Source organism: Populus nigra, chromosome 1, assembly GCF_951802175.1.
Source record: "Populus nigra chromosome 1, ddPopNigr1.1, whole genome shotgun sequence".
In the NCBI taxonomy this organism is placed as follows: Eukaryota; Viridiplantae; Streptophyta; class Magnoliopsida; order Malpighiales; family Salicaceae; genus Populus; species Populus nigra.
Window position 1 is genome coordinate 919,962 of NC_084852.1, and position 13,513 is coordinate 933,474.

Consider the following 13,513-nt stretch of genomic DNA (forward strand, 5'->3'; position numbering starts at 1 on the left):
GAACCTCCTTTGTGTGTGGTTTCTAGTTGAGTAATAAAAAGAGTTTATATTATATTTATTTGAAATACCATTAGTGAATCCTCTAACCTTGACATTTGTTTTTATCATTGTTTAATCCTTACATTAATCTTCCATCTCAAAGTTCTCATTAATTTCTTCCTCTTCTTCTTTTTATTATTATTACTATTATTATTATTATTATTATTATTTACATTCTTGTTATATGTTATGTACGTTAAGTATGCTCTGTGTTTGATCAAGGATCCTGACATTGTTGGTCTTGCCTTGTTCATTCGCATCAGAAATCTGTTTATATTATATAATATATCTCTTTGATCTTTTTATAAAATCAGTATATAGGCTGGAAACCTGTGACCCGATCTTTTAGATCATTCTCAGGTATAACAACGCCACGTACTGAGTATTATTATTATTATTATTATTACTATTATTATTATTATTGTTTTTATTGTTGTTGTTGTTGTTGTTGCATTGTTATTTATAATTTATACAATTAACCTCTCTGTGATTCGACCCCGGTCTTACCGGGTTATTTATTACTTCGACACTCCTACACTTGGGAGAAGACATCAATCTTTTGGTCGTGTCAGTTGGGTTATGAAAGTGCCAAGTATTTGTTGTACCAAGGGTTATACAACATAAATCTAGATTAACCATTTAACAAGCAAAGTATTAAAAGTGAACAAGATAACAAATACAAAACATGTTAGTATCAAACATTAAAGTCTATATTGAGTTTATACTATACTTATTCTTACACCAATAGTGTAACCTTTTCACCTTGACATAATAAACTTAGCTAAACATAATGAAAGAGAGAAACATAAATAAACAAGATAAGAACATAAATAAGATATAAGTTAACTGAGTAAAGGAAAGGAAATGAAAAGCATAACAAAAGATTAATATAAACAAAACTTAAGCATTACAAAAATATAAAGAGAGAGCAAGAACATGCTCTTGATCTAAAAACCAAGATGCCTAAATGCATGGCAAATGCCTCCTTTTATAGGCCAAAATTTGAAACTATTGATTTGATGACTAATTGTTGAATGGGTAGCCACATCTTGACTTGGTGACAATCCTTATCTTCTTGTCTGAACAAAATGTCATTTCTAACGTCAGAATTTGAACAGATTGTCATGAAAGTTCTAGAAAATTATCTCAGCTTTCCAACAAAAAATGAATCAGTGCATTTGGACTTCTAGAACTCGAGATATGGGCTAAACACTGAATAGTGTCTGGGCTGCAGGACAGATTCTGACTTCTCCGTTGTTGCTAAGATTTGGACTTCCAAATAGCCGAATTGAGTCTTGGACTCCCATGAATTTTTTAGACCTATGTCTTAGCTTTCTAGCCATATAAACCAAATTGAAATCTAAGATCTACAGCTCCAGATATGACCCAATGACTGAACAGTGTTCTAGTTTGGACTGAACCAGCATCTCTTTTCTAAGTTTAACCCTCTCTTTGTCTTCTCAATTTTAGTAGTTGAACTCATCAATCAATCATTTGATTTATGTGAAAGGCTTGCATTTAAGATGAATATTTACCATAAATTAAAGGTATCTTATATTATTAAACATGTTATTATAAAACATGCTCTAGTTAAAGAGTTATTGATACTTCAAGTGCAAAATAATGATATAAAACCTTGATAAAAATACATTTTTAAGTACTAATCAACTATGTTTAAATTAAGTTTGGATTTTGACAATGTAATAATAAAACTTAGTGTAGGTATGGTGTCCTTATGACATCACTCTTACGTTGTTGATCATAGACTCGGTTTTCGGGTCGTAACAATTAGTTAGCATTATTAACTTTCCATATTATACTTGTTTTATCATGAGCACTTTTTATTCACCAAAGAAATTAGACATGTTTATGGATATAGACATATAGTGGAATCAAGTTTGGATTTATAATTGTAATCAATTTAATTTATGATATTTTACAAATTGTATTTTCAATTTATTTTTTTTATTTGAGCAAGTTAAATATATTAAGTTGGGTTAAAAGAATTTTATAGATATTATAGATATCCACAAATTGAGTTTATATTGCTAATTTTTTTTGGAACCAGACATGACACACCCAATATTAAATCTAATTTTTATATCTTCACTGCCATTAAATTTTAGTTATCTCCATTCTTTCCTTCCGCAAAGAAATAAACTCTTTTTATTATGTTGAAGAAATTTAGTAGGAAGCCACTTATCAGAACTTCGTAGTTAGAACTTCTAAAATAAAAATAAATAGTTACATAGTATGGGTTATGGAGTTCTAAAAAAACCCCGAATACAAGGTGGCAAGCCTCAATAAACGTAGCCCAACAAGAAACAAAACTAATAATTAGATATATGTACAAATTAAAAATTATTTTTTGAAATATTAAATATAAACTAAAAATTGATAAAATATAATAAAACTTTATAGTATTTTGTTCATTAATTAACAGTAAACTTATTGGTGATTTTTCAATAAGGAGTATATATTCAAACTTTTATTTACTATTTTAGTGACTTTTCCTTAACAATTATATTTAGAGTGCATTAATTATAATACATTCTAGTTTTATTTTTACATAACATTTGATTGGATTCTAAACTCTAAAAAAAAAAATCATTGTCTTAGAATTAGTTTTAACATTTTGATTTATCACTTATATTGATACAGATGTAATCATGGTCGAAGTTTGCGGATTACAGATTCGTCAACCTGCTGGAAAAGCCTTGGCCAGAATATCATCAGGAATATTGGATGGATTGGTTGCAAATAAATCAGAAATAGGGATGAGACCTGGACTCTGGCTGCTAAAAGAAACAATTACAGAAACAAAAAGTGAACAAGTCCCCAAACACATCACCCTTTTGAAGCATGCACCTTCCAAACGAGCCTGTTTTAGGTTACAAAGCCAGCAAGCAAGCTGCCTTCTAAGACGGTAGAAATTTCAGTTGCCGAGGGGGTGTGCCTATACCTCCTGGTGCAAAGTCCCCGTGAACCAATGCGAGCCCAAGAATCCAATGGGATTTGATGTGTTGGCAGGTACATGGAATCCACTGAAGAAGAAATGGGTGGCATTTACCAGCTCCGATCCATACAAGGTAGGCCATTAATTCTTACTGCTATCATCATAAAACATGCAACCTGAGCTAGTAGGATCGGCAACGCAAGAATCTTGCAATGGACTAGGATCGGAGGCTGTGGGCAAGGCACAAATGATGGCTAGAAAACTTGCAATAACCAACAAAATGTGGCTAGCCATATCAACTGTTTGAGGTGCTAGGAAGTGATTGATAAACTGCAGTACTAACGAAGTATATATACAGGTGCAAGAACTCTTATATATAGTGATGGATCAACAGTCCAGACTTCAAAGGAATTTGCTGCCGTCCAATGCCTGTATCTGTTGTTGAAAGAGTCTAGCATGTTCAATCCAAGAGTCTTGGTTGTATGAAGATGCTTGTAAGTGAATCCAATCAAATGCATTATACATATCAGTCCAAATTCTGATGTCTTCTCATGTGTTGCCTCTTATGCTCAGTCTCTGTTGGGTAATGTTAATATAATCTAGGAAAAACTATTTGTAGACTTCATCAACCTACGAAGCTGAATATTTTTTTCTGCTTCTGTGAAGGCTGCCTTTTAATTGCTTGGAGTCCTTATCTTACACTTAGATTGTTGTCTGGAATCCAAGTATGGTTTGATATGGTCTGATTGTTTAACATATATATATATATATATATATATATATATATATATATATATATATATATATTAGCCCCAAAACACAATCCGATGTAAAAAAAAAAAAAAATTCGCTTGCCGTGTTTTGGGGCTAATTTCAATATAAGAAAAAGTTATTTGGCTATATATAATATAAACATTGGGCTTAAGAATATATTATTTTTAATTATAATAACAAAACAGTGTTATTTTTTTAATTTGATTATTATATAATTTTTTATCTTTTCAAGTTATATATTATAATTGTTTTATGTTTTAATTTTTTTTATACTTCCCATGCTTTTACATTTGTGAAGTGTAAGAGAATATCTTGACATTAAATTAATGTTACCAAATAAAATTTTAGGTTATAGGATAAAAAAAAAAATTAAAAAAACATGACCAAATCTTACATAAAAAGGTAAGAACTTTCAATTTGATCCCTCAAGTTTATCTATTGTTTGCTCCTTTTGTTTTAGCTTTTTATATTTTGGTCTCATACTTAGTTTTTTCACGTTGCAATCCCTAAATGTTAAGAGAGTAGAAAGAAAATCATCAAAGAATATTGAGGGGGGAATGATTTCGGTCATAAGAAAACTAATTCTTGTGTCAATGAATTTTTTTTTTTGAAAGAAAAGTTCAATGAAGGTAATATTATCTTTTGACCATGCCAGAAAATATAGATCGAGGTTCAAATGATTTTTTTTAATTATTTATTTTTATATTTTTAGAGTGATTAGATGGTATTTTGAATTAAAAATAAATTTATTAAGATTCATAAAAAAAATTGAGGTGATTTGAGATGAAATTAAGTCAAGAATGAGTAAAAACTCATATCGTAATTTTTCGAACACTTTCGATGATGGAATGGTTTAATCACTCTGCCTATTCCTTTGTATAGAACAACAGGTCAATAAGACATTTTCATATTCAATAAAGATAACAAGTTTTCAATTTCAAATATATATCATGTACAGGTAAACAAATAAGATGTTTGTTGCAATTTTATTCTACCTCTATTAAACTAAAAGTTTATTTAAAGACATCTTATATGTATATAAACAAAAAGCAGAAAAACAAAATCAAAGACTCTTTAAACTCTCTCTTCAGTTTCTTTAAGCTTCTTTATGGTATAAGAGCTTCTAAAAAGACCAACGTCTATTTACTATTGATCCATAATGACTTCCTCATCTTCCACCTCAAATAATTCTATTGATCCTCTCTTCATTATCCCGTCCATCTCCAATTTCTCATTCACTATTAGCATCAAACTCAACTCCTTTAACTATCTTGTTTGAAAAGCTCAGACCCTACCATATTTCAGAGGTCATGGTGTCTTTGGTTACATTGATAGCACAATCCTAATCTCACCTTAAAAAATTAATGCTCTTCATCCCAGCACAGGTGCTCGTATCAAAATTCTCAATCCTCACTATATTCAATGGCTTCATCAAGATTCTCTAATCCTTGCCGCCATCAATGCCTTACTCACTGAAGATGTTTTCACTCAAATCATGTCTTATACAACATCTCACGAGGTCTGGCTTGTATTAAAGCGAACATTTTCCTCAATTTCACGTGCAAAGACTATCTGAATTCACACTTAACTGGAAAATGTTCGGAAAGGTGCTCTATCTGCTAATGTGTATTTTCTCTCCATCAAACAAATGGCTGATGAACTTGCTCTTGTTGGACAACCACTCATAGCTAATGATATAATCACTTATGTGCTCATGGGACTTGGACAGGAGTATGATTCCTTGGCTTCCATAATTACCTCTCATTCTGATCTTGTCACTCTAGAGGAACTTTACCCACTTCTTCTCATATGTGAGTCCAGAATTAATCACAATAATCAACCCCTTCAAGCTACTGCTTTAGTAAACGTGGCTACCATGCATCCTTTGCAACCATACATGTCCTCTTCTCACATGACTGCTAAGTTTCATCACTCTAATCGTAGTCATGAATTCTATCGTGGCAGAGGGCGTCGTCCTTGTTTTAATTCCCATAATCATGGTCCATCAAACTCGATTACATGTCAGTTATGTTTCAAACCAGGTTATTCTGCTCGACAGTGCTATCACCGTTTTAATCTTTCTTATCATGATCCACACACTCTCCTAAGAATCAACCTCAAGCCATGGTTGCTACACACTACCACCCTACTGATAATGAGTGGCATCCCGATATTGGAGCTACCCATCATCTAACTAACAATGTGAACAATATTCATTTGCCAAATGAAAACAACGATAGTCAATATCATATTCAGGTGGCTAATAGTACAAGTCTAAAAATCATACAAAGTGGAACTTCCATTTTATCTTCTCCTTCAAAGTCCTTTGTGTTTAATCAAATTCTATTTGTCCTTGAAATTCAAAAAATTCTTCTTTTTGTTCATCATTTATTTCTAGACAATAATATTTTCTTCCAATTTCATGCTTTTTTCTTCCCTGTGAAGGATTACTTGGGGAACATCATGCATTGAGGTCCACTCAGTAATGGTCTTTACAACTTCTCAACATCTCTTGCTCATCTTCAACCTCAAGATTTATCGCGTATTCATATGTCTGCCAATATTTGGCACTGCCACCTAGGTCATGCTTCTCTTCCAGTCATCAATAAAGCTATTTCACTAGCTCATCAACATAAAAATTCTTCTGTCTATTCTGAATGTCAGTTGGCTAAGAGCCATGTTATGCCCTTTAAACATGTTCATGTTTCTATTTTGAAACTATTGGAATTAATATACTCAAATGTTTGGGGGGTGACTCATGTTTTATCTACCACTAGTACACGTTACTAAATATTTATGGCTCTTTCCCTTGAAACTCAAATCTAATGCTTTATATGTTTTTAAAATGTTGTAGAACACCAATTAGATAGTCTCTCTACGGTCTTTATCAGGCACCACGAGCATGGTTCTCTCAGTTGACTGATCAGTTATAAGCTATTGGCTTTGTAAGCAGTCAGGCAGATCATTCCCTATATGTTTATCACCAAGGCTCAACACTTAATAACTTTCTCATTTATGTCGATGACATAATTCTAGCTAATGCTAACATTCATGCCATTAACCGTGTAATTAGCTTGCTACAAACTAAATTTGCAGTGAAAGACATTGGTGAATTGAGCTTCTTCTTGGGCATTGAAGCATTAATGGCTTGTATTTATCGCAACGACATTACATTCTAGATCTCCTTATCCTCAGCAATATGGATAAAGCAAAGTCGTGCCTAACTCCCATGTCCACCTCACAATCATTAACAAAATCTGATGGAATACCTTTTCATGACCCTTATATGTATCGCAGCATAATTGGAGGACTGCAATACCTTTCCTTCTTGATGTTGCATTTGTAGTTTATAAGGTTAGCAAATATATGCATCTCCCACTTGAACCATACTATTGAAAAACATAATTTCTCATGTGTTATTGATTCAACCCACTACTGCTCTTAAACTTCATACATTCAGTGATGCAGATTGGGCATCTAATCATGATTACAGACAATCAGTTGGTGCATATTGTGTCTATCTAGGCTAAAATTTAGTTTCATGGGTTGCAAACAACAGCAGACTGTTGCTCGAAGTAGTATTGAAGCTGAATATAAGGCTCTTGAAAATGCTACTGTAGAAATTCAGTGGATAAAATCCTTGCTAACTGATCTTCATATTCAGCTTGTATATTCTCCAATTCTCTGATGTGACAATAGGAGCTACTTACTTGACCAACAATCCTTTATTTCATGCTCACACAAAACATATTGAAATTGACTTTCACTATGTTCATGATCAAGTTCTACATGGTCAACCTCATGTTCAATTTGTTTCTAGTAAGGATCGGTATGCAAATGCACTTACGAAGCCAATTTCTTCTACTCGGTTTCCTCTCATGCGTGATAGTTTCAATGTTCATTCCTTACCTTTTAGACTAAGGGGGCATGTAGAAGAATAGGTCAATGAGACCTTTACAAATTCAGCAGACTTTTGAAATAGAGGAGATAAAGATAACAAGTTTTCAATTTTAAATGTATATCATGTACTATACATGCAAACAAATAGGATATTTGTTGCAATTCTTTTGTATCTTTGTTAAACTAAAAGTCTATTTAAAGACATCTTGTGTAACAGTGTCGAATGTGCACGAGGTGCACACTTCGGCAGGCTGTCCAAAATAATGTCTAAGGGTGCTGGCAGCCATGCCAACAATGGGATAAATCGCAATGCAGATTTGTGCGGCTGTAGGTTCGTCAAAGGGAAATCGGCAGCGCAGATTGTTGACGAACATGGACTGGATGCTGGAATGTCCAGGCCAGGCAGGAAAACTCGTCAAGAGGATAGGCTGACGAGAATAGGGGCTGTCGAGGAATTTGGCAGCGAAGACATTGGCAGTCTTCACGCAGATGCGAATTCGGCAGCGCAGACATTAGCAGCCTGCATGCAGATGTGAATTCAACAGCGCGCAATGGCTTGTGCAAGTCATGGGTTCGACTTGGCACGATCTGAAACTTGGACGAAGGACTGTCCAAGGCATACGAGTGACTCAACAGCTGACGCAGCAAAAGCTGGCAGATGGGGCTGCCATGTGGGCATGCAGAACGTGGGTTAGTGGCAGTCATGGTTTTCCTAGATCATAGGATCATGGAGCAGAACGTGGGGGTTGATCAGAGGATTGCTCTACAAGCTACTAGATCATGGGATCATGGGTAGTAACTGTCCACTACTTGCTGGAAAATAGACCACTAAGATCATGGAGATCATGGGGGAGAAAGTGTCTCACTATGTCTTGAAAAATAGGATCATGGGTGTGCCTTGCAGCTCACATACTTGGCTATAAATAGTTGTTGATGCTCTTAGTTGTAGATAGAATGCATAGAGAGGAAATAACGTGTGTAAGATTGGCTGTGTAGCATGCGAATTCTGTGCATAACACACATTGTGTAATCCTTTATTGATGAGATAAATAAAGGTTAAGGGTTCTTCTTGTATTCTCGGTGTGCTTTGTGTTGTGCAATCTACTTATGTATTCCACTTGTCTACGTAACGAGAGAAAGTGTAGGAAACCTCTTGAGTGAGGGAAACACTTAGTTGCTAGGCAAACACGAGTGGCATTGGCGAGGGAAGGCCGAGTCTAGTGAGGGACTAGACTACCGCACAGGTTTATTCGCGAAGCGAAAAATTACCCCGTGACACCTTGTATGCATACAAACAAAGAGCAGAAAAACAAAATCAAAGACTCTTCAAACTCTCTCTCCAGTTTCTTTAAGCATCTTTACTTTGCATCAATAGTTTACTGGCCTCGCCAGCAGGGATGATGTGACTCGGACTGTGAGAGTCACGTACTGGCATCTTCATATTAACCATGCTACACTCTTTTTACAACAGATGCAGGCATTGGACGGCACAAATTCCTTCGGAGGCCAGTTCTTGACTGTTCATCCATCACTATATATAAGAGTTCCTGCATGTATACATGCACTTCGTCAGTACTGCAGTTCATCAATATCTTGCTATTACCTCAAGCAATTGATATGGCTAGCCACATTTTGTTGGTTATTGCAAGTCTTCTAGCCATCATTTGCGCCTCGGCCACTGCCTCCGATCCTAGTCCATTGCAAGATTTTTGCGTTGCCGATCCTACTAGCTCAGGTTGGGATCTAATCAGATTGTTAATTTTTCTAACAAAGTAATTAGTAGAGGTACTTGTTGTTTTCGCTTGACCAATTCCATGTTTTATGACTACTGCAGTAAGAGTTAATGGCCTACCTTGTATGGATCCGAAGCTGGTAAATGCAAACCATTTCTTCTCCAGTGAACTCCGTGTGCCTGGCAACACATCAAATCCCATTGGATTCACAGTCACTATTGCCCAAATACCTGGACTGAATACTCTTGGGCTCGCATTGGGTCGCGGAGACTATGCGCCGGAAGGAACATCAACCCTCCACACACACCCTCGGGCAACTGAAATTACAACCGTCTTAGAAGGCAGCTTAATTGCTGGATTTGTAACCTCAAACCCGGAAAACAGGCTCGTTTGGAAGGTGCTTCAAAAGGGTGATGTGTTTGTCTTTCCCATTGGACTAGTTCACTTTACGTTTAATGTAGGCAATGGACCTACTGCTACTATTGCTGCTTTTACCAGTCAGAGCCCAGGTTTCATTCGAGTTGGTGATTTGTTTGCAACCAATCCACCCATTCCTGATGATATTCTGGCCAAGGCTTTCCAGGTGGACGAATCTGTAATTCGCAAACTTCGACCATGATTAAAACGCTTGTATTCGATTGGCTTTGTAGCTGTTCAACGTTATATTTTTGGAATTTTATTTTTTCATGCTTTATTTTTTTCAGATATTAGACCTTAAACTTTGGAATTTCTTTTTGTTTTTTTTACGGATTATTTCAATTTAACATCTCAATCATGTAGTGAAGTTAACTTGGATTTGCTTGAATTGTTACCCAGGCTGCTTCTTTTTTACATTATAAAAAAATGGACTAAGCTAGATTAGTATTACCCAACATTCATCTACTACATACAATCATTCATCGATCAAGATTAAAAACAAAAGCAGTCACCAAAAACCATTCTCCAAAACAATACAAGGACCCACAACTCATTCACATCAACAGGTCAATCTAATTTGACCCCCCAACAACAGAAACATAATCACTCACTTAAATAGAGCAAATAAAATACAAACTTCAGACATGCCGACAAGAATTTTAAGCACCAATTTCCTCTTCTTCCTCCTCCTCGTACTCCTCGTCATCAGCAGTTGCATCCTGGTATTGCTGGTACTCAGCTACCAGATCATTCATGTTACTCTCAGCCTCGGTAAATTCCATCTCATCCATACCCTCACCAGTGTACCAGTGCAAGAAAGCTTTCCGCCTGAACATAGCTGTGAATTGCTCACTGACACGCCTGAACATCTCCTGGATTGAAGTTGAATTGCCAATGAAAGTGGATGCCATCTTAAGACCTCTAGGTGGGATGTCACAGACACTGGACTTAACGTTGTTGGGGATCCATTCAACGAAGTATGAAGAGTTCTTGTTCTGGACATTTATCATTTGTTCATCAACCTCTTTCGTGCTCATCTTACCACGGAACATGGCTGAAGCAGTTAGGTAGCGGCCATGACGTGGGTCGGCAGCACACATCATGTTCTTGGCATCCCACATTTGCTGGGTTAGTTCAGGCACAGTCAGAGAACGGTATTGCTGTGATCCTCTTGATGTCAAGGGTGCAAATCCGACCATGAAGAAATGAAGGCGAGGGAATGGGATAAGGTTAACTGCAAGCTTTCGGAGGTCAGAGTTCAGCTGTCCAGGGAAGCGAAGGCAGCATGTGACACCACTCATGGTAGCAGAAATGAGGTGGTTAAGATCACCAACTGGTACATGGAAAAACAAAAACATGGTACCAGAGTCAGATCATGTTGCTTCAAATTATTAGAACTAAGTCACAGGCGGTTAATTTTTTGGCAACCACCAATGAGAACGACTAGGGAGCAGCCAACTTAGAACTAAGCATTTTATTATTGTTGCCCTTCTCAATATTCATTTTCAATTTTTAGGGAGGAAAAGCTAAATGGTTCCTTTAATTAATACCAGATTTAACATCTTTATATTATGTTTTTCAGTTCAAGGAGAGCATTTTCAATTAACTTACAAGTGGGGGTAGCGAGCTTGAGAGTGCGGAAGCAGATGTCATACAAGGCTTCATTGTCCAAAACCATACATTCATCAGCATTTTCCACGAGCTGGTGGACGGAAAGGGTGGCGTTGTATGGCTCAACAACAGTGTCAGATACCTTAGGAGAAGGGAAAACAGAAAATGTCAACATCATGCGGTCAGGATACTCCTCCCGGATTTTAGAGATAAGAAGAGTTCCCATGCCAGAACCAGTGCCTCCACCCAAAGAATGGCAAACTTGAAATCCTGTTCCACCAAATTTATTAAATGAAGCTTGAAACAGGCAGGAAGACTAAAACTGTAGCATCAATAAGCAAGGACAGTTCGAAACCTAATAACAATAATAGCTCAGCAATTAAATGACCATACATTAAGAGGAACGCGAAAAATTGCTAGCAAAAACCACAATCATGAAAAAGACAGAAACTAAACTTGCAACTGAAAGCGTCAAACCACACTTGAGTATATAAAGAACATTTGAGCTACTTCACGTACAGGAAGATAATTTTCTCGTTATCTGTTCTCAGAAGTGAATCGAAAACACAAGTTTCCAGCTGAAAAAATTCAGAACTAGCATAGCATATGGAGCAGTCAGCTGAAGCAGAAAACAGGATTCGGTCCAGCATTACAACTTAAAAGCCATTGAAAACCACGAAAGCACAAAAGACATGGAGGCACCAGCATAAAGCATCAAAAATTTACCCCTAAATATCCAATCCAAGTATGATTAAAGATCCAGCAAATTTCCCAGGAAAACTAAACATGATGATAAAGAAATGCCCCCCATTTTCATTTAATAAAATATCAACAGCAAATTTCGCAAACCAAGAAAAACCTCTATAAACCTGAATCGAACGTCAGATCCAATCAAACCCGTCAACGTTCTCACAAAACAATCAAAACCCATGAAGATCCAATCAAAAGAAAGAAAACCTGTTATTCAAAACATCACAAAAACACCGAACAAGGAAATCTTTAAAACAATTTACCTTGCAAGCAATCACAATTCTCAGCTTCTTTCCTGACAACATCAAGAACAGAGTCAATCAATTCAGCTCCTTCAGTATAATGCCCTTTAGCCCAGTTATTACCAGCACCAGATTGGCCAAAAACAAAGTTATCAGGCCTAAAAATCTGTCCATAAGGACCAGATCTGAGTGAATCCATAGTACCAGGTTCAAGATCCATAAGAACAGCACGTGGAACATATCTTCCACCACTTGCTTCATTGTAATACACATTGATTCTCTCCAATTGAAGATCCGAGTCTCCACTGTATTTCCCTGTTTGATCAATCCCATGTTCATCACAGATCACCTCCCAAAACTTGGCCCCAATTTGGTTCCCACATTGACCTCCTTGAATGTGAAGAATTTCTCTCATTTTGGCACCAAAGTTTGGACCTTTTTCAGGTTTCAGAAATGGGGTTTTGGTGTTCTTGGTGGATCTTAAGGGGAGAGGGGATTGAGGAGGAAGGAATGGGAAAGGAGGATATAAAGGAGGGTTCGTTGTGTCTTTGCCTTTGGGTTGATTTTAGTGGTTGCTTTTTCGAGAACCTTTTGAAGAAAAAAAATCCATTGTTTTTTTGTTGTAAGTGAGTTGTAAATGGAAGGAATCTCTTGATGTTTGGGGGGTTTTGTCTTCCAAGTTTATCCCTTTAGAAGTCTAGACATATCATGGCATCAACTATTTTGGATAATGTTGTCTTTAATCTTTATTTTAATGGAGGATGTTTTTTTAAGACAAGGTTTGTTAATTTGATTGATTGATTGTTGTAGTACTTAGAATTTTCAATTTCAAGATTTATAAATGAATGATTCATGATATATATACATAGCTGATTTATGATAATTAGATTAAAATTTGAAATTAAAAGTTTAATAAATATTAAAATACTAAACTTCCCCATGAATATTACAATAAGAGTATTGTTTTTGAGATTTATGTTTTGACTGTTAGTATGTGAAAATCATGGGTTTTTTTTTTTTGTTTTTTTAGGAGGTAACATGTAGGGGTGAGAAAAAACCGAAAAACCGATTAAACCTAGAAAACCGGAAAA

At 35.8% G+C, this 13,513-nt stretch overlaps 2 protein-coding genes and 1 pseudogene across 2 annotated transcripts; 1 reads left to right on the forward strand and 2 right to left on the reverse strand.

The window, feature by feature from the left end:
• Positions 1 to 2,706: 2,706 nt before the first annotated feature.
• On the reverse strand, positions 2,707 to 3,289 carry LOC133668666 (putative germin-like protein 2-3; annotated as a pseudogene).
• Positions 3,290 to 9,286: 5,997 nt separating this feature from the next.
• Positions 9,287 to 10,021, forward strand: LOC133668658 (putative germin-like protein 2-2). The gene is made up of 2 exons (XM_062088614.1): positions 9,287 to 9,404; positions 9,504 to 10,021. Exons 1-2 carry the CDS (start codon positions 9,287 to 9,289, stop codon positions 10,019 to 10,021), a joined length of 636 nt encoding a protein of 211 aa, XP_061944598.1.
• Positions 10,022 to 10,246: 225 nt separating this feature from the next.
• LOC133668625 (tubulin beta chain) lies at positions 10,247 to 13,106 on the reverse strand. Its single transcript, XM_062088582.1, has 3 exons — positions 12,444 to 13,106; positions 11,431 to 11,700; positions 10,247 to 11,152 (listed from the first exon to the last, which is right to left on the reverse strand). Exons 1-3 carry the CDS (start codon positions 12,835 to 12,837, stop codon positions 10,479 to 10,481), a joined length of 1,338 nt encoding a protein of 445 aa, XP_061944566.1. The 5' UTR covers positions 12,838 to 13,106; the 3' UTR covers positions 10,247 to 10,478.
• Positions 13,107 to 13,513: the final 407 nt, after the last annotated feature.

Coding starts and splice junctions, on each gene's coding strand:
- LOC133668658 (XM_062088614.1), top strand. CDS start 9,287: ATGGCTAGCCACATTTTGTTGGTTATTGCAAGTCTTCTAGCCATCATT. Junction 9,405..9,503: donor TGCCGATCCTACTAGCTCAG/GTTGGGATCTAA, acceptor TGACTACTGCAG/TAAGAGTTAATGGCCTACCT.
- LOC133668625 (XM_062088582.1), bottom strand. CDS start 12,837: ATGAGAGAAATTCTTCACATTCAAGGAGGTCAATGTGGGAACCAAATT. Junction 11,701..12,443: donor GAATTGTGATTGCTTGCAAG/GTAAATTGTTTT, acceptor TTGGTGGAACAG/GATTTCAAGTTTGCCATTCT. Junction 11,153..11,430: donor CAAGCTCGCTACCCCCACTT/GTAAGTTAATTG, acceptor TCCATGTACCAG/TTGGTGATCTTAACCACCTC.